The sequence below is a fragment of the Myotis yumanensis genome, unplaced genomic scaffold (assembly GCF_028538775.1).
Source record: "Myotis yumanensis isolate MYYU_CA2020_CCGP unplaced genomic scaffold, mMyoYum1.0.hap1 SCAF_9, whole genome shotgun sequence".
NCBI lineage: Eukaryota > Metazoa > Chordata > Mammalia > Chiroptera > Vespertilionidae > Myotis > Myotis yumanensis.
Genome location: NW_027223760.1, coordinates 17,758,103 through 17,779,234, shown reverse-complemented (window position 1 = coordinate 17,779,234; position 21,132 = coordinate 17,758,103). Strand labels below are relative to the sequence as shown.

The 21,132-nt window shown below is 41.0% G+C and overlaps 1 protein-coding gene across 9 annotated transcripts in view; it reads left to right on the top strand.

Annotated features, from left to right (window-relative positions):
• Positions 1–21,132, top strand: part of CADPS2 (calcium dependent secretion activator 2) — a 497,767-nt gene that overhangs the window by 154,400 nt on the left and 322,235 nt on the right. For all 9 annotated transcript variants that reach the window (XM_070423807.1, XM_070423806.1, XM_070423804.1 and 6 more), the window contains exon 3: positions 18,471–18,803. In XM_070423807.1, coding sequence (XP_070279908.1) covers positions 18,471–18,803 — 333 coding nt within the window. The remainder of the gene's footprint in view (positions 1–18,470; positions 18,804–21,132) is intronic.

The following is a 21,132-nucleotide window of genomic DNA, read 5'->3' as shown; positions in this document are numbered from 1 at the left end:
CCCTCCCTCTCTCCCCTTTCCTATCTCTCTAAAAATCAATAAAAGCATATCCTTCGGTAAGGATAAAAAAATAAAACCTTAAAGAAAAAAGACAGTCCTGGCTGGCTTGGCTCAGTGGATAGAGTGTCAGCCTGCGGACTGAAGGGTCCCAGGTTCGATTCCGGCCAAGGGCACCTGCCTGGGTTGTGGGCTCAGTCCCCAGTGGGGGGCATGCAGGAGGCAGCCGATCGGTGATTCTCATCATTGATGTTTCTATCTCTCTCCTTCTCCCTTCCTCTCTGAAAACAATAAAGAAATATATATATATATATATAAAAGACAATGTCTGGGCTGCGCTCAAGTCCTATGAGCTGCCTAGGCTTCAGTATTATTTTAGTTACCCAGGTGATTCCAATGTGCACATTGAATTGAGGACCACTGCCATAGGGCTGTTCCAAAGCACTTTTACAGTAATCGGGTTCCCAATTTCACCCATTGCTTCATTCAGATCAACCTGTTTTCACTTTACTGAAAATATTTAGGTAGAAATAGACATGTCACGTATAAATGTTTACATTTAATGAGAAGGAACTGATAAAGGCTTCTGGGAGTACAAAGGAATGGATTTCAGCTGGAGAAGCAAAGATACTTAGGAAATAACATTTGAAATGGAACTCTGCTGGATTGGGAGTAAGAGCCTCATAATGGAGGGGACAGTGTGAACAACAGTGTTTTGTAAAGAAGTGTTGAGTGTCATGTAGAATTTGGTTAAGGAACTTGAAAATGAAGACAGGGAATTCAGAGGCTGTTGCAGTGGACTATGAGTGATGAGGTGAAAGTATGAACAAAAGCAGTAGTTGGTGAATTTGTAATCAAAACCCAGGTCTGGCTGCCTGCTGCCACAAAAGCCAATACTCACGGGACAGGTGCTGGTTGAAAAAGAAAGGGGTTTATTCAAGTGCTGGCCACCTGAGAAGATCGGGGACTACCATCTCAAAGCCCATCTCCCCACCTCCATGCAAGCAGTGTTTTTGTTTTTAAAGAGGGAGAGGTAATACAGAGTAAATAAATCAAGGAGCAGGGGTAGACAAGTTCTCTATGTGCAGCACAGTCTATTCTGATAAGGACCTGAAACTGGTCAAGTGATGGTCTCATGTGCATTCTACTGGTTTTCGTTTGAAAGTAGCCAGTCTCCCAGAGCTGGAATGCCTGAAGGTCAGCGTCTGTATCTTTTGATGTTAGTTCCTAGGATTCCTATATAAAAAATGCTTTTTATCTTCAAGCTACATCGTCATCAGAGTCAGCATGTACAGAAACAGTGTCAAAGGAATGGTGAGGTTGGTTACAATTCCCAACTGTTACAATTGGGTGAGATGAATATAAGGTGGGTCACCTCCAGGAAATGTTCTGTGGTGACTTTTTGCTGATAATGAATTTTCTACTTCATTTGTAAATGACTAGTTAACACTGATTTCAAAACTTGCCCATACCCATAACCTTCCTCTTCAGTTCATCTCCAGTTTAGCAACACACAGTGGGGTCAGAAGACTGAAAACTCCTTGACATTTGGATTCAGCCAGTAGGTGATAATGATGCCATACAGTGAAGTAGAAAATATAATTCGGTGAAGCAAGCTAGCATAGAACGGGTTAGCATGGAGTTCAGATTTTGAGTATGCTGAATTTAACAAAACCAAAGACTTACAGGTGATGTGCACTGCACAGGTGAAAATATAGGTCTATACTAATTAAATGGGATAAGTGCATCAATATAGCAAAAGGCTTGATACATTTAATTACTCAATATTGGTGATTTACTAACAACAACAAAAGCAATTAACCGACTGTTTACTTTTACATTAGTGGTGACTTACTATTATGTAAAATTGAATGTTGCTATTTTGGGCCCTCTGGTTTTGTAGTATCCCGTTTACAGTGCTGTATAACTTTTTCTCAGAAATGCTTAGCAGCCTGAGTGAAGCTGGTGACTGAGGCAGGGATAGCGATGGTGGTAATGATAACAGCTACAATATACCAGGGTGCTGTTATATGCACTTCACAGGTAGAATCTAATTTAAATCTAACAATAACTCTATGAGGTAGGCATTACGAATATCCCCATTCCTTAGATGAGGAAGCTGAGACCCAGAGAGGCTACTAGGAAGTACCTTGCCCAAACTTAAACTGCCACTATGTGGCAGAGCCTGTATTTGAACTTGGTCTGGTTCCATAGCTCCTGGTTTTAACCACCGCATGACAATTAGATGGAAAAGCTAGTTTTTAAGTGGAAGAGAACTTATTAATAGGAGTCCAGTTTTTCATACTTCAAGGGTTGGAACTTGGAAGAAAAATTTCCGCTAAAAGGCATTGAAAGTGCTAGAGGAGAGTTGACGTGATAACCCATGATATATCACATAATTAGGAAAGATAAAGGAGTGTAGGTGGGTGAGGGCATGGCCAGAGTGTATCTGATTGGGGGGAAAAAACCACCCATGACAAACTGAGCTCTAGAAAATGGATGCTTCCATTTAGGAAGTACTGATTCTAGAACGGGTAGTTTTCTTTTGTAAGAAATGATTATTTAGTCTGAGAGGTTTTATATAGCCTTCTTTTCCTCCGGAGCTTGAAAGGGCTAAGAAATAATTTCGTAATTTCCCTAAGAATTTACATCAGTCCATTTACAAAGTCCAGGCATGAGGTGCACAGTCATCTGCTGAAAAGAGTGCCGGGTTTTTACATCACCCGACCCGTATTCATTTCCCTTCCTGAAGGCGGAATGTCACAGAGCACTGTCCTCAGACCAGCAGATCAGCACCACCTCCGCTTGTGGGAAATGCAGATTGTGAGGCCCCGCTGCAGACCTATGGAGTAAAAAACTCGGGGGCCCAGCGACCTGCTTTAACAAGGCCTCCAGATGATTGGGGTGGGCATTCAAGTTTAGGAGCCTCCTCTCTCTCAGAGGCTCAGTGCATTTTCAGAAGAGGATGCACCATGCATCACACAGTTGTAATTTGAGAGAAATAGTATAAATGGAGATGGTGATGGTTGCAAATCTTAAAGCACTACACAAATAACAGTTACAATTCTTGCACTAAGTTGTTAGGCATATTTCACTAGCCCAGCTGCTCTCCGATGTATATGCATGACTTGTGCATAGACATGCTACTCCTTTCCTCTCCCAGTTCTTATTTCTCTACCACCACTATCACACTGCTGAGGGAATTGTGAGGAATTGCATAGATTTTCTATAGTTTATGAATTCCAAGGTAGAACAATAGAAAGAAACCTGGAAGGTGCAAACAGTTTAGGGCATCTACACACTGGACCGGGAGGCCCACGCTGGAAAAGGATAATTTTCTGACTAAAGGTATAAAAATAATTTACTTAAAGAGTGGGTCATAGGTGAAATTCAGAAGGGAATCACGTAAATTCCTGGGTTTGGGTCCATAAAACCAGCTTCACAAAAACGGGAGAGACTCGGTGTCCATAAAAATGTAGCTGAAAATAAATGCAAGATGAGCCAGTGGGCATCTAAGCAGGCCATCTGAAGGGGCGGGGAATCTCAGGCATTCACAGCAGCATTGTGTCTTTTTAAAAAATATATATATATATGTTATTGATTTCTTACAGAGAGTTAGGGAGAGGGACAGAGAGTTAGAAACATCGATCAGCTGCCTCCTGCACACCTCCTACTGGAGATGTGCCTGCAACCAAGGTACATGCCCTTGACTGGAATCGAACCTGGGACCCTTCAGTCCACAGGCTGATGCTCTATCCACTGAGCCAAACCGGTCAGGGCAGCAGCATTGTGTCTTAACTAGAACTAATATCTGTCCTTTTCTTTACATTGATGGTGAGATCTTACCCAGACTAATCAGTCATCTCATTTCATTCATTCATTCATTCAACAGTCATTGCCCTGGAAATACAGAGGTGAGCCATCCAAACTCATTGCCCACCAAGAGCTTACTTTCTAGTGGGAAGAAATTATAAAATATATAATGTGTGAAAAAGTTGTAAGTTCTGTGGAGACAAAGGGGATAGGATGGGGACTGTTAGAGGCAGAGTTACAGTTTTAAGTAGAGGAGACTTCACCGAGAACATAAACACCGAGAACGATGACCTGAAAGGAACGAGGGGCCGACATCAGAACACAGAGAGGAAACGCGGGGCATGTGCAAAGGAGAGTCGCCCGGTTAGTCAGGGGGTCTTGTCATCTTATTAGTCAGGGGTTCTTTCACCCGGATGGTGAAGACAGTGTTAGCAGCCATTAAATACTTGGAAAATGACCTTTGAAAGAATTTCTAAGTTAGAAGTAGGTGAGAGCATGACAGCCATCGGGAGAGTTGTGCCACCTGGGAACCACTTTCCAGTAGTGAGTCCTGCCCATCGACAGGCTACTGCCTCAGGGAGCCACGAGTTTCTCCTCCCTGAAGGAGTCTGGTGTTTGGATGTCATTTTGATGGTGAGGGAATATCAGCTCTGGAAGGGTGGCTGGATTTATAGTGCCTTTGAAGTCCCTCACAACCCTGAAAATCACATCCTGGGATTGAAAAACATTGTTCTTCCTCACAGAGTTGCCATCTGGTGGAAAAATAAATAACTACAAGGTATAAATGACACAATCCAACAAATATTTATTAAGAGCCATTATACAGCTGGAAAATGTAGTCACATTTTAGGTTCATTTTTCTTCGACTTCACAGAATGTTGGCTTTTAAGATAGATTTACTCTCTAGAAATTTTGTTTTTTTTTCATTTTCATTTGGGACTTTATTCCTCTGTAAAGGCTCTTGGCTTATCAAGAGTAAATAACTTGCTACCTTGCAGATTCATGTTTTATAAACTTAAATTTTGAAAGTGTTTGTAGGTTATTCTCTCGTATCCTTGTATAGTATTGTGGAGAATATAATGATTTAGTTTTTAGGAATATCTTTTCTCCCCAAATTAATATTTTTTTCCTCTGTCACCCCCCTTCTCAAGGAAAAGTGTCTCCACCTATTGTATGTCCAGCAAAGGACCAGTTTTTATAGTTTTCCAGTCCACTGTGGATCATTTTGTAAATACAGAATCATGTTTTCTACTTGTTGTGACTCGCATAACAAAAATAATTTGGATCACTTGGAGTGCGGGTGAATTTCCCGCCAAAATATAAGATGGCTCTGTCTTTTGGTTTTGTTCCATCCACCAAAAGGGTGGATTACAAACAAATATTTGGTAATACGCAGTTACAATCGGCCCGAGTTTACACGTTTCCCGCACTCCACCGCAAATCTATATGAACCGAGTTAAAGACGGCTCCCGCGGAGTACGCGCAATTCACGCGAGCCGACTTAACTCGTTTCCCGCACTCCAAGTGGGATTAATGGAGGGACGGATAGATATGTGAAAGAAAAACTAGACTAAAATGTTACTCGTAGAATCTAGGTAGGAGGTACATGTCAGAATGAAAGATTGCTTGTTATTAGTTTTTAGGTTCTGATTTTTCCAAATTTGGTAAGTAAAGGAATGGGATTCATTAAGTCAGTGATTTCCAAACCACTATAAAGTTTTTCCCCCCATTTTTCTGTGTGTTTGGACATTTTCATAACAAAATATAAATTCTCGTGTTTTCGGCTCTCATGGCACCGTCACGTCACTAAGTGAGGACACTGACCCAGAGAGGCTCAGCGTCTCAGCTGCCCCGGCACCTGGGCCACTCGGGTCTGATTCCGCTCTGCCTTTCACCCCATCATTTCCCAGATGCTGAGAGGAGAGTGGAGAAGTGAGAGCAAAGCGAACGGAGTTACACTATTAACGGCAACAGGAATAAAGAGGAATATTGTAAAGCTGTGAGACAGTGGGAGCATAGTTTGTTTGTTCCATATAATAAAGGTAAATCATTCTAAGGATTCATTGACCATTTGATATTATGAGACTTCAAATATAAAACACTAAGTTTTTAAATTTTATTTTCTATATCATTACAATGATGGAGAAAACAACCCCCAAACTTCCTTTCACAGACTAGGCAGAATAGGGCAGCCCAACCCCAGGAACTTCCAGGCTTTTCTATCGTACCCCGACACATCAAATGAAATGGGGGAAGGGCGAGGCCGTGGAAGAAGAGGCATCTTCTTCATTTCGGATGCATGTAGACATTTGCTTTAGAAATTCACATTCCCTGGATTAAAAATGTGGTATATCTACACGATGGAATACTATGCTGCTGTCAAAAAGAAGGAACTCTTACCATTTGCAACGGCCTGGATGGAACTGGAGAGCATTATGCCAAGTGAAATAAGCCAGTCAATGAAGGAAAACTACCACATGATCTCACTCATTCATGGATAATAAAGACCATTATAAACTTATGAACAATAATAGATACAGAGGCAGAGCTGCCTCAAACAGATTGTCAAACTGCAGTGGGAAGGCCGGGGAGGGTTGGGGGGCAGGAGGGAGGGGGGTAAGAGATCAACCGAAGGACTTGTATGCATGCATATAAGCATAACCAATGGACATAAGACACTGGGGGTAAGGGAGGCTAGGGGATTGTCAAGGGCGGGGGAAAAAAGGAGACATATGTAATACTTTAAGCAATAAAACAATAAAAATAAAAATAAAAATAAATTCACATTCCCGGTGCCATGGCCCCCTTTTCCACTGTGAACATGACCTTGTTTCCCGCTCAGGATCTCAGGCTCAGTGTCCCACAGATTGGAAGCCCGGCTTCAGCCCAGTGATCTTGTTTCTCTGTTTAAATGTGTGCTCAGAGAGAGTAGAGTGATAAATTCTGTAGTTACAAGGGTGAGGAAAATTTTTACCATCAGTTTAGGGAGAGTTGAGGTAATCAATGAGTTGGAAAATACCTATGAAGAAAGACTTATAATGTCTGTTATGTGATTCTATAAAATAAAAACTTTATAAAAACTTTGTAATTTTTTTCCCCAATTAGCAATAATTGCCCCTCAGATAAAGCTCATTGGCTATGATACTGCCACTGTGCAAAGATAAAAAAAAACCACAACTTTGTAATTTGTTTAAGATGATAGGACTAGCATGCACATATTTTTTTTCTTAAAAAAATAGTTTTATACTTTTCAAATCACATGTTATTTTGGATATAAAAAACTCATCTCAGTTCCTTCCACAGAAAACATGAGAAGAGGTTGCTAGTTTGGTGGTTAGATTTGCTTTAAGGGATTTAGATTAATTATAAGGAAGAGTCCTTGGAGAACACCTGCTTCATGGTGTACAGCTAAAGGGCTTGAGGTGTATGACTTAGCCAAATTAATTTTTTAAATTAGACTTTCTTTGCTGTAAGTTTTAAGTTATGATTTCTTCACATTTGATAAATACGGGAACAGAATTGATTAAGTTAAAGGTTTCCAAACCTTTGGAATTCATTGATCAATTAAAAAACAGAGTATATAATAAATATATGAAATATATTTTACATAAATATAATAAAAAGTATAGCCCTTTTTTCACTCCAAAAAATTAATCCACAATTTACTCCTTTTTTTTTATCTTCACTGGAGGATATGTTTTCCATTGATCTTTAGAGAGAGAGTGGAGGAAGAGAGGGAGGGGGATGAGGGGAGTGAGAGAGAAACATTGATACCTCACATTGAGTGGTTGCCCCCCCCCCTACCTACCCCCCAATGCTTGGAGCCCGGGGATTGGAACCTACAACCAAGGTACATGCCCTTGACCGGGAATGGATCTCAAGACCCTTTGGTCCCCATGCTCTAACCACTGAGAACTGGCCAGGGCCCACAGTTTATTCTTAATAACATTGTGTTACAAGGAAGAGACTTGTTGGACTTATGATTTCTAAATATAGAATTAATTGAGCTTTATTAAAATTACTCTGTAACCTTATGTTTAGTTCTTCACATTGAATCAGTGAAAATTTCTTCCCACACTGGTCAGAACAGCATGTTTTAGATTCAGTAAGTTTCCAGAGTTCATTCATATTCTAAGGAAGGACTTGGTGACTTCCTTTAAACTGTATATATCCAATGACATCAGCTCCTGCAGAAGCTTCAAAGGTGCAGCTCTAATGAAATTCTAGTCTTAGCAGGGGAAAGATTCAGTGATGCTGTGCACAGTTGCTACGTGATGAGGACAGGTGTGCTTGAATTCCTTCAGAGGGTGGGGATGTGCTGAGAAGGCTCAGGGTAAAGATATGGCATTAAACTGTGGGAAGCTTCGCAAAGGAGGCAGAGAATAACGGCATCCCTCTCCCCCACGCCTCCTCCCAGATTCTCTTTAATCCATCCACTCCTTGCCCCTTTAGCTCAGTTTAGTGAGCCATAAGTTGAGAAATTACCAAATTTGATTGCATGGTGATAAAAAAAAAAGGGGGCTCTGCAGCAAGAATCTCTGGGCTTAAATTTTCACCCCTCCACTGCTTGGCTATGTGACTTCGAGTATTTGTCTTCACCTCTCCCTGCTTTTGTTTTTTACCTTTAAAATAGTTACACCTAGTTTATGTGGTTGTGTGGTTAATATAGGCAAAGCCCCTAGAATAAATTGTAGCTATTTTTAAAATGCAGTTTTTTCCTATAGGAACTTTTAGATAGCATAGATAGCTCATAGGACAGGAGAGGGGGAAAGATAGGGGAGTTTATCTCACCCACTGAACAAAGAAGTCACTGTCTTAGGACTTGCCAAACAAGATGACCAGATGTATGTACACACATTCTGATATAAGTCACAACACTGTAGAAGGGGACTTTGAAACCTGTTCTGCTACCCAAGATATCCAGCAGGGGAACTTTGAATCCTATAGGGGGGGAAGGTATAAAACCCCTTGAACTCCCACAGGGTGGGGCACTCAAAGTAATTGACTTTCCCGCTTGTGCATCGTACCAACTGCATTTTTAATAAATTTGCTTGCTTTGCTTTCTGTCACTCGTTTGAATTTCTTCGGAAGAGATTGACAAGAGCCGAGGAGGGGAGAGCCCAGGCCCCACTCAGGGGACTGTCCGCCTGACTTAAATGTTTGGATGGCATTCCAGGCTCTTGGGATAAAGACCGGATACCTTCCCAGGGCTTACCTCCAGCCTGTTCCTCCTCTTTATCCTCCACTCACACCACTGGATTCTTGGTCCCTTTCCTGCAGCCCAAGGAGCCTTTTTCAAACCCACTTAGACCAGCTGTGTCCCCCTCACCACCACCTGCCACACTCCCTTGGTCTCCTCACATTTCCAAGCTAATTCCTCTTGGTCTTCATATCTCCACTCACTTCCTTAGGGGGAACCCTTTTATAACCTCCTCAACTAGATTCAAAACCTTGTTACAAATTTTCCTAGTTCCAAAAGTCCTCAGTAGCGTTCATCAAGCCATAATCATTTTTGTATGTATAATTATTTCCTCCACACTATGCTCTGTGAAGGCAGCAAACTCACATCATTTTGATCACCAGCAAACTCCCAGCACTGAGCAGGGTCCCACCATGTAGTATGTTTTGATAAGTATTTATGGGACAAATACGGGATGAGGTATGGGGGAAGAAATTATGGAGAGTGTTGAGGGCTAAACAAGTGTTCCCATTATTAGAACAGAAAATATGTTTTCAGAAGCAAAAGAGGAAAAGGCTGGAAGGTAGGTGGGCGGAGAGACCTGGCTGGATGAAGAGACTGGAACAATACCGTGCTAACAGGGAATCCATTGACTGGCATGATAACTGGTATTTATGTTGGGGAACTGGAAGTTATTTGATACCTAGTGAAACTCAAATCATCACTGCAGAAAAGCCTCACGAATTGATAACACCTGAAAAAAGAGTTTAAAAATCTCTTGTGGACAGCATAGATTTGGGAATTGTTACAGTATTTTATTTGTCATTATTAAAGAGAAAAAGGCATCACTTAAGTGGGGCTCTTGTGCTTTCTCAACATTTTCTTGGCTGAACACATGCTGGCAGCGTTCCCAGGAAGCATCTCATAAATAGCCACAATGAGTTGGCAAGCAGCTAATGTTTCTCTCTTCATTATACAATCCTCTTGAAGCAAAGAAGCAATGCATAGTTCAGATCAAAAGCAGTGCATGAACAATAGGTGCTTCTGTGGCTAAGCATGGTTGAAGTCTTATTTGGACAGCTGAGCAGACTTATCTGCTGCACATATCGTTTCTGGTTACAGTCACCACATTTCAATTTTGCCATTTGTTTACCAGCATTTTGTTACGATATTTGGTGAATTCTTTATGTCTGAGCGGAGCAGGTGAATGGAAAGGGTTGACAGTGTTGACACTGAGGACCCATGTGCAAGGTAAACCTCCCTGAATTGTGGAGAAGTACAACATGTACAGTATATTATAGTTCTGTGATGTCAGGTTCCTATTCCCCACTCTGACTTGGTTGTGTGTGGTGGCATTTTCACAAGAAGGTGATCGACTGGGAATTCCACAGGTGTTGGCCATCACTCAGCAGAAGGTATGGCTGCCAGGGGTGAGCTCTGATGGGAGTGGGCTATGGTAGGGTGAGGGAGTGGGAGAAAGGAATAAGTAAAGGAATGCTGCTTTTGGATTCCTCTTTACTCTTTCAGTGACTTTATGACCTTGGGCCAGCCAAAACCATTTAATCTGTAAGAGAATGAAAATGGAAAGGGCACCGGGTGATTGTGAGGACAAAAGGGGTTCACGTGTGAAGAGCTCTGGAAAGACAGACTATCTTCTTTCTAGGGTTTGTTGATACACTGAGTTGCCCCACGCCAGCTTCAATGGCAGTGTAATGCTGTATTATATGTACTCCAGTCAGAATTTCACAGAGATCCCGGCGCCTGTGCACCAGCTCTGGGACCAGTCTCTGCCTGTGGCTGCACTTTCCCTGCCTTTAATTTGATAACTGTTATGAAAGGACACAGGAATTAGATCTTTGATGTCTCCAGGGACCAAATCCGTCATTTGTAGTTTCATAAGCAACACCTGAAAAACTACTTTTAAAAACTATCATTTCTGTAAGAACAGCACAGATTATGGGAATTAGACAATATTATGTTATTTAGACATATACATTTCGTTTTCCTCACCAGACTAGTTTTGCTTTCCCCTATGACGTCACTCATTGTGCTTCCTTTTATCTAAGATGTCTTTCCCTCTCCCACTCGTGCACAAGGTCAGTGCCTTATACTTCTTTTGTATGCCCAAATGAAAATCAGTAAGCCTCACTGGTTCATTATTTACATTAACTAAGTGTGTGGGGTGGGGAAATTAGCCATCTAAATCATTTATTTACTCCTCATTTACTCAGATACTTTCTGAGTGCTTTCTCTGGCCTGGTGCTCGGTGCTACAGATAAAGTGAATGAAGCTGTCTTTGGCTTCATGGAACTTACTAGTGAGTAAAACACACACACACACACATGATGGTAATAGAATTTTCACTTAATTACTACAGTTCCAAAGTGATAAGTACTTCAAAGGGAAAAGAAAGGATACTAGGATTACAGACACACAAGACAGATTCTGAGTAATTCAAGGTGACTGGGAAAAGGAATGTCCGAGGAAGGTCAGTTTGAGTGGGGACCTGAAGTGTTGCTGAGAGATTACTCTTCAATGACAGTGAAATGGACAATGTGGGTTTGTTTTTTTAAAGGCCAGTGAAGCCTGGAGATTGAATGAGAGAGAATGACTTATGATGAAACCAGAGAATTCATTTGATGCAAGTAAAAGTAGGATCTGAGGCCTTGGGGATGGTTTTAGTGGAAAGTCAGTGAAGAATTTTTAAGTTGGAGGAGGATTAAAGTGATCATTTTTTTAAAAAAAGAAAATATTAGTTTGATGCCAGTGAAGAGAATATTTTGGGGAAACTTCTGAGGCAGGAGGGCCAGGTAAGAAGAGGCTATTGCTCTTAGGAAGTTAAGTCACAGTGAGGGGCATGAAGAACTCTTGTGGGGGTATGGAGAGAGGGATTGGAGAGGATTTAGGGGTGGAACCAGCAGCGTTTGGTGACAGATTGTCTGTTGGGGAAAATAACATGGAGATGATGGAGGACACTGAGAATGGCACCCCGGTCTCTCAAGGAGGGACCTGCAGTCACTGAAGCAGGTTTCTGACATTGACTGAAGCAGGTCAGCAAGAGGCAGAACAAGTAATTGGAAAAGTCACGAATTCCATTTGAGACTTGTTTAGTTTAGGGGCCCAGTGGGACATGTAAGGAAAGCTGTTGGCTGGTATTGCAGCTCCACGTCTGAAGCTTAAATAAACCAGGAGGGGTTGATGGACACACTGCGGTGGTATCTCGATTGGGAGCACATGCAGAGCAGAGTGCCCCAGACCTAACCGATGGGGAACAGAGGAGCACCCTAAAGAGGAGACGGAGGAAAAGCAGTGTCCCTGCCTCCCCTGCACCCTGGGCCTGGAGAACTGTTCTTTATTCTGCTTTCAGATCCTGGTACTTCCTCTCTCACACAAAATCTCTTCCCTCGGGAGCTCATGCCTTTCCACCTGATCTCTTCTCACATTTTCAGTTTCCGAGTTCTTCTGGCACAATCATCATCTCTTAGGAAACCCGTGAGCTAGAGGCAGATCTAGTCCTCTTCTTGGAGAATCCTTTAGATAGATAGTCATGACTTTTTTCAACAAGTCTTTATTGACTTCTTACTGTGTACACGGGGCAGGCTCTATATCAGGCACTGGCTTTACTAGCAAACCAAACGAGGACTCTGGTGCCCTCTACTTTCTAGTTTGGGGAAACAGACAATACTAGTAAATACCTGTCTGGTGGAGCAAGGTAAGAGGGGAGGGGGGTGAATTGGGGAGGGACAGGACTTCCTTTGAGGAAGTGACGGCACTGAGACCCAAATGAAGAGAGTGAGCCATGTGGGTTTATGAGTGTATTTGTAGATTGCTGTGTAACAGCTTATCCCCAAATTTGCAGTGTAAAACAAATATATATTACCTCACAGTTCCTCAGGATTAGGAATCAGGGAGTGGCTTAGCTGGCTGTTGCTGCTTAGAAAGAGCCTGTAGTCAAGCTGTTAGCCGTGGATCCTTTGGGACTGAAGACTCTGCTTTCGAGCCCACTCATGCAGTTCTTGGCAGACCACTGAGCGCTGTTAGACTGAGCGCCTGGGGTCTTTGCCTCCTGGCAGCTTGCTTCCCCAAGGGCAGTGGTCAGCAAACTGCGGCTCGCGAGCCACATGTGGCTCTTTGGCCCCTTGAGTGTGGCTCTTCCACAAAATACCACATGCGGGCACGCATGTACAGTGTGATTGAAACTTTGTGGCCCATGTGCAGAAGTCGGTATTTTGTGGAAGAGCCACACAAGGGGCCAAAGAGCCGCATGTGGCTCGAGAGCTGCAGTTTGCCGACCACTGCCCTAGGGCAAGTGGTGAGAGAGAGAAGGCCCCACCATTTTTTACGAACTAATCTCAGAAGTGACCTTGCAGCATTATGTTCTGTCATCTACCATAATCTGCCTCTTTTTACTGACTTGCCTTCCCCATTGCCTGTGTGTAATTTTCTGGTCTAGCTCTGCCTTCCTCTATCTTGCTTCCTTTTTCACTCAGAGAACAATTATATTTGCTGTCTTAACTTCACTGCCACTGGTCCTCTTCTCCCTCCTGCCAATTGGCTCCCATTCTTCACCATGTCACTAACTCTTCTTTGCAAAAGGAGACCTAGCGGTGATGAAGATCAACCCGTTCTCTTGTTAATTTAAGTGATTTTTATTGTGGCATTTCATTTTCTCTTCTCTCTCCCCTCCCCCCTTAATTGCCAACATGTCATAATTTTCCTTCTGGTGTCCTGGCACCACCGGCCTCCCCTGCATCTACTTGTTCTGTCAGCCATTGAAAGGGAGGTATTTCATAGAGTTTTGTTCTTGATTCTTTTTTATTTGTACTGTATTTTGTCTGCAAAGCTGACCTCTACCCAAACGGAATTATCCATGACCCACCACTATATACAAACATCACACTCACACACACACACACACACACACACACGCTGTTCTACCTGTATTATTTGGTTCTTTATTTTAGGTTAGTAGAGTCCAGGCACCCCATTAAAAAACCTGTGAATCATAATGTTTTTTCTGCCTTACTTTCACACATTCTGTAAATCATCACGATATCACGATCTGTTAATTCTCTCAGCCTGCTCTCTTGTTTCTACCTCTCTCTCTAGCCCATGACCTTTGCCCTAGATTAGGCACTTACTGTTTCTCACCCGGTCTACTGTACTCCTCTGATAACTGATATCCCAATCCCTGCTCTGGTCAGTTGTCCTTTTACCTTTGATGCTACTGCCAGTTATTTCTCTAACTCATGTGTCTCAACATTTCAGTACCTGGTTGCCCACATCACTGACTCCTGGTCACCAGAGTGAGCACCGATGCCTTGCATGGCACACATGCATCTTGCTGTCTGGTCTCTCTTGGTCTGTTTGGCCCAGCCTTTGCTGCCCTCACCCTTATATTTAAGGCTCCTGCAATATGAAAATTTTTATTTCCCTTAAAAGGTCATGCTGTGGAATGCCTCTATGCTTTTTAATCCTGTTCTTTTATTTTCCCGAAATGTATTTTATTCTCACTTTACCCCTCAGTTAACCCACAGGCCAAATAAAATTATAGTTCTGTCATTTCTACCCTGTGAACCACCTCACCTTCCCCAACAGAGTTCATAATTTTTTTCTCCTTAGCTTTTCCTCCCTTTGCATAGGTTTCTATTATTCTCCTACCTGATTGTATCTTATTATTTCTTCTGTCTCTCTCAGGGAGCACTAGCTGTGTGAGGGCAGGGTCTTAGGTTCATTTATCTTTGTGTCTCTAACACTTAGCAAACTGCTTGACACATTGTTAACTTAATAAATGCCAATTAAATAACATGTAATCGGACTAAGTATGGCTCTAGGTATGGCTTTTATAGGCGAAATTAAGAATCCAGATAGTACTTAAGTTCAATAGTCTTTGCTTCAAAAATGTGGTTTGATTACTTGGTGGAATTTAGTACTGACTGTGTTAGGCAGAAGTTGGAAAAAATGAAATGCCTGCCAACTTGGAATATTAAATATCAAGTAATTAAAAGTTTTTCTGAAGCCAGTCTTCAGTTATATTGCACTTTAAAAATACCTTGCCATTCCAGCTTTAGACAAAATTACAAGTTTTCAAAAGTTGCTTGTTTCAACTTCAATTATTTTCCCATAGATATAATATTACATATAGGGTTTCAGTATTGCCAGGGTGCAATCTGGAGCCAGAAGCCACACAATAATTGAACAGGGAAAATTTAATACAAACAATGTGGGATTGACTACATGAGTAAGGAAAATAAGGAACACAGGAGTAGCAGATAGGGGAACACAGCATCCAAGGAAGGAAGGAATCTGGAAGAGGGTCCCAGTCCCCCATCCCCAAGGCTGGAATCAGACCTCACTGGAGAAGACGTGGTTGTGTCCTACTGGATGTCAGAGAAGTTCACAGAAGTGAACTTCGTGGAAATCTGCCTTCTGGGTGCTGGAGGGAAATGGTCCCCAGGGAGGTGCTGCCCTGCAGAACTCACTGGGAACCTGCCAATGGGGGTGGGATGGCATGAAGCCACCATCAGAGGTCTGGAGAGAAGCTGTCCATGGGTGGGTGCCATGCACCTCCAAATAAGAAGAGAACCAGTTAGAAGAATCCTTCTGCCCTGGCCAGGTAGCTCAGTTGGTTAGAGCGTTATCCTGATATGCCAAGGTTGCGGGTTTGATCCCTGGTCAGGGCACATGCAATACTCAACCAATGAGTGCATAAATAAGTAGAATAACAAATCATGGTTTCTCTCTCCCTCCTTCTATCTTTCTCCCCCCTCCCTCCCCCTTCCTCTCTCTCTAAAATCAATACAGTAACAATCAGCACCCTTTAAAATTATCCTGGCTGGCATAAGCAGGGTAGTGCTGAGAAGCTATAGATTGACAACTGGCACAGTTCACCTTCATTGACTACTTGAGCTTTCCTATGTTCCTAATTAAGATCTAGCTATCACAGGAATTAGGAAAGATATACTAATATGCCATTTGTCTTGCCATTCCAGCTTTAGACAAAATTACAAGTTTTCAAAAGTTGCTTGTTTCAACTTCAGTTATTTCCCCATAGATATAATATTACATATAGTGTTCTAGTGCCCAATGACAGTAGTGCAATTAGATGAAGATGACAAAGAAGGAGATGGATACCTTATGTCTTCTGAAGTAGTAAATGGCCTTCTTTGACAAAATATATTGTTAAATATCTTAATTCCATGTACTTTGACTTAGATCAGTGGTTCCCGACCTTTTTTTTTGGCCATGCCCCACCTAAGCATCTCTAAAATCCTGATGCTTCCCCCGGCCCGTGACATATAATTATTATTATTAAAAAAAGTGAACTCCTATTCACTTGGAGGAAGCCTAAAGGGCCATTCATTTGGTCTAAACAAGCTTCCAAAGAACATGGCATCCATGAAAGAGAAAAATAAATGAACGAAAGGACATTTGAAATACTGAGGAAGAAATTACTAAGAAATTGTTAAAAATAATAATATGAAGTGATATGAAAAAATAGCAAATAAATTTTCAAAACATAGAGAACTGGAATGCATAAGTATGTTACAATGTATATTTATGTACTGTATATGAGGCCCCTAGAACCATAAGAAATGTGAAAAATTCACTGTTAATAACTCATTCTCGAATTGCCCCCCTTAAAAATCAAGTCGCCCCCCTGTGGGGCATGTGCCTCACTTTGGGAACCATTGATCTAGATATATTAAAAGTACTATTCTTATATCTGTCACTTAAGAATAAATTAGTTTTGACTTGGAAAATTAGAAAATAAGACATAATCTTTCCTATAGTAAGTAATTAAGCCACAGCTGAGAAAGAGAGAGAGGAAGCATTGCATGTATGTTATACATGTTTCCCTGGTTCAGTACATTAGTCAGTAAACCAAAATATTTGAGAATCAGGAATACTCTGTCTGTTGAGCAAAGATAGGAAGCAAGGACATTTTGTGTGAAAGAGGAAATATAAAGTGGTGGGGAAAGGTTTGGGGTCCGGTAGCTGAGCATGGCAGTCAGTGGGATGAACGAGGCCACTTTGTATGGAACACATGTGCTGCTTGCCCACATGCAGACAGACATGCTGGTAGCGTGGTCCAGGTGATAGGGTCATAACCTGGGAGTGGCTCCATATTATGAGTCAGTTCTTAGGGTAAAAGCTGACATGAATTTTTGTTCCATAAGTTTAATTACAGATATAACTTTTGGAGGCTGCATATAAACAGTCCTGTGGACTCTTCTGGGATAATTTGTTGTCATTATAGAAAGAAAAAAAGCAGGAATAAAGCATTTATATATGACCCCTAGAGGATGCTTAGGAATATTGATAACAGAATAGATGTTTAATAAATCATGACTGATACTTATTTATATTTGGGTCCTTAACTTAGAGGAAGGGAGAGATTGCCTGATGTCTCTTATATGATACTAGAGGCCTGGTACACAAAATTTGTGCATGGGGGCGGGGGTTCCCTCAGCCCAGCCTGCACCCTCTCCAATTTGGGACCCCTTGGGGGATGTCTGACTGCCAGTTTAGGCCTGATCCCACAGGATCCCACATCTTGTCGTGGCCACCTTATGATGACGTGAGGGTGGCCATCTTGTGGTGGCCATCTTGTGATGATGTCGCACACCACACCACCTAGGCTTTTATTATATAGGATGACTTTATTACTTACTAGAGGCCTGGTGCATGTAATTCATGCATGGGTAGGATCCCCAGGCCAGGGTTGATCGGGGCCTTCCAGCTGCTGGCTGGGGCCTCCCTTCGTTTCGTGCCGCCCCCCTGGTGGTCAGTGCACTTCATAGTTGATGGATCGAACTCCCGGTCTCCCAGTCGAACTCCCAAGGGGACACTTTGCATATTAGGCTTTTATATATATATATAGATTGCCCATCTCTTCCTACCTATTTCATGAGCATCTCTTTTTCTGTCATCCATTTTTTCCTAGTTAGAAGAAATGTGTGACAAGTTGGAGGACTGGTGAGATCAGTGATGGGTCGGGCGTACCCTCATGCCCAAATGTGAAGCATTCGTGATTGAGTTATACATGATGCGTATTGACTTGGATACTGGAATTACCACACTGTTGGCTTTCAGATCCTCGTTCTAACAATAGGGGATCTTATCTCTGCTGAAAAACTAGCCAGAACTCCCAAGTACAGTCATATCTCCAATTACTTTCTTAATCAACTCTTAAAGGATTCAGTTAGCAGAGAGGCCTCTGATTTACAGGTGGGGGGATAGCATGTAGATCAAGGTCATCTTACAGTTCCTCAACACTGGTTACTGTCTCTCCTAAATATTTCAACATTTTAGAGAGTAGATTTGGGGCCTCCATTATATCATTCATTATCATATATTAAAAAAACATTTGAATCACTGTGGAATGTTTGGTGTTAAGACTGGCTAGATTGCTACAAGCAGGTGTGTTAGTGTCTCTGCTTAGTTATAAACGGGTTTTTGTTCTTTATTTTTTTTCCAGGTTTTTCTGAAGAGTGATCGAGTGGCCAGAATGGTTCAGAGTGGAGGATGTTCTTCGAATGACTTCAGAGAGGTGTTTAAGAAGAATATCGAGAAACGTGTGCGGAGTTTGCCAGAAATTGATGGCTTAAGCAAAGAGACAGTGCTGAGCTCATGGATAGCCAAATACGATGCCATTTACAGAGGTGAAGAGGACTTGTGTAAACAGCCAAGTAGGATGACCCTCAGTGCTGTGTCTGAACTTATTCTGAGCAAGGAGCAGCTCTATGAAATGTTTCAGCAGATTCTGGGTATTAAGAAACTGGAGCACCAACTCCTTTACAATGCATGTCAGGTAAGTGGCCCATCGTATTTCCCATTACCATGCCGGACTCAGAGTGAACCTCAAGTGTTTACAAGCCTATGGAGATGTCCTTTACTTCCTATTTAATCACTTTGGTTGAAAAGTTGAGTGAAATATAATTTCAATAAGTCAGATAGTGATATTTGTAAAGAAGGTTTTGAAAGAATTATTTGATAGAGGAAGAAGAACATCAGTGCATTTTATCTAGTAAATAAATGTCCCCACGTGCCCTATTTTAGGGCATCAGATTTGCGCCTGTTTGGTATATAAGGGGCATTTCCAAATAGTAAAATAGAAATCATCTGTTATCTGAAGAAGGTTGGCAGTTTATAATAAACAGTTATTCCTCAGTGCAAAATAATTTTACATAAAGATAACGTAAAATTTTATGGAAGTAACTGAAATTTCAGGTTTTTTTTTTAACCTAGCCTGATAGAAATTAATTGGAGATGAATCCTAAACTGCATAATTTAAAGTGATTACAGTGAATAATGTATTTTCTTTTCTGTTCTTATTCAAATCATACATATGTAAAAGCTCAATAAAATATCATGTTTTTTTCCACGTCTTTCATCTTTAGACCCTGTGATTTGTCTAGTAATGTATTCCTTCCCTATTTGCATTTTATTTGCTTATTTTAGAGGTATAAATTATTTAACTCTGCCCTGATACACAATTTAAATGGACAAAGTTCTGGTATTGAAAAGTTCACCAGTTCATTAAGAGTTATATTTCTACACTGTTTATATGTTTACATTTATTTTTAATCTTTTGCAGATCTACTTCTCTTATTTTGACATTTTATCTGTCATTTACTTTGAATTACTAATTTGTGTATCATTTAAGATGAATAAATTAAAAGAGTTAATTAATACTAAAGCAATGTGGCACCTTGACCCTGTGAACAATGGTGATTCATGGTAATTGTTTCTAACTGTGTTATTAAACCCATTGGCGGTTTGATAATAGTGGAAGGTGACTGTAAAACCAAAATTTCCTACTTTAAAAGATAAATGCAACTGGTAGTTTGTATTTTTAATGAAACAATAGCTTACTTTACAGTTAAATATTGATTAACTTAATTTAGTAGTAAAATTCAGATTCAGTAGATATTTATTGGGTATTTAGTCAAGTCAAAAACCTTGCTAGGTGTTGGGGAAATCAAGCTGAGCAAGATAAAAATATTTATTCTCCATATGCCAAAGTCTAATAGAGCTGATAGACCCAGAAAAGGAGTTATTACATATGCATGAAAGTTTATACTGGATGTTACAGGGTCATAAATATATGTGAATCTATGAGTTTGTCTATTAACTCAAGATATTTTAAAATTCTTTGCTTGCTTTTAAGATCACTTCTAAAGCAATGGTGTGGATCCCCTGATTTATGTCCTCTATGACTTGGAACATATGTACTTATAATTCAAATCTTTATAACAACAGATTAATTTTTTAAAAATTCTATCAATATTTGCCTCATGTATTTTTATGCTCTGTTAGGTTTGTACACATTTAGAATATGTCTTTTTGCAGAATTAATTCCTTTATTATTATATAAAGTCCCTCTTTTTTTCCCCTCTGAAATCTACTGTCGTATACTGAGAGATAGCTACTCCAGCTTTCTTTTGATTAGGATTAACATGGGGTGTCTTTCTCCATCTGTTTATTTTTAACCTATATGATTCCTTATGTTTAAAGCGGGTTTCTTGTACAGCATATAATTGCATCTTGTTTTTTTTTTTTAAATATATCTTCATTGATTTCAGAGAGGAAGGAGAGGGATAGAGAGTTAGAAACATCGATGATGAGAGAGAAACATCGATCAGCTGCCTCCTGCACACTCCCTCCTGGGGATGTGCCCACAACTGAGGTACATGCCCTTGACTGGAATCGAACCTGGGACCCTTCAGTCCGCAGGCCGACGCTCTATCCACTGAGCCAAATCGGTTAGGGCTTGTTGTTTTTTTAATCCAACCTCACAATCTCTGCCTTCTAATGGCTGTGTTTAGACTATTCATATTTGAAATAGTTTACTTGGATTAAGTTGTACAGTCTTTGTGTTGTCACTTCCTTGCATTTGTTCTTTGTCTCCCCTCCTTTTTCTGCCTTCTCTACTTTTAATTGAACATTTTATGATTCCATTTTATATCCTCTTTTGGTGTACTACTTATACTTGTTTTTCTTTTTTAAAAAAAAATTTATTTAGTGGTTGCCCTAAGGTTTACAATATCCATTTTGAAATAATCTAAGTCTACCTTCAAATAACACAATAAGGTGCTATCCCATAATAGAGAATTCCTAATTCCTTCTTCCCATCTTTT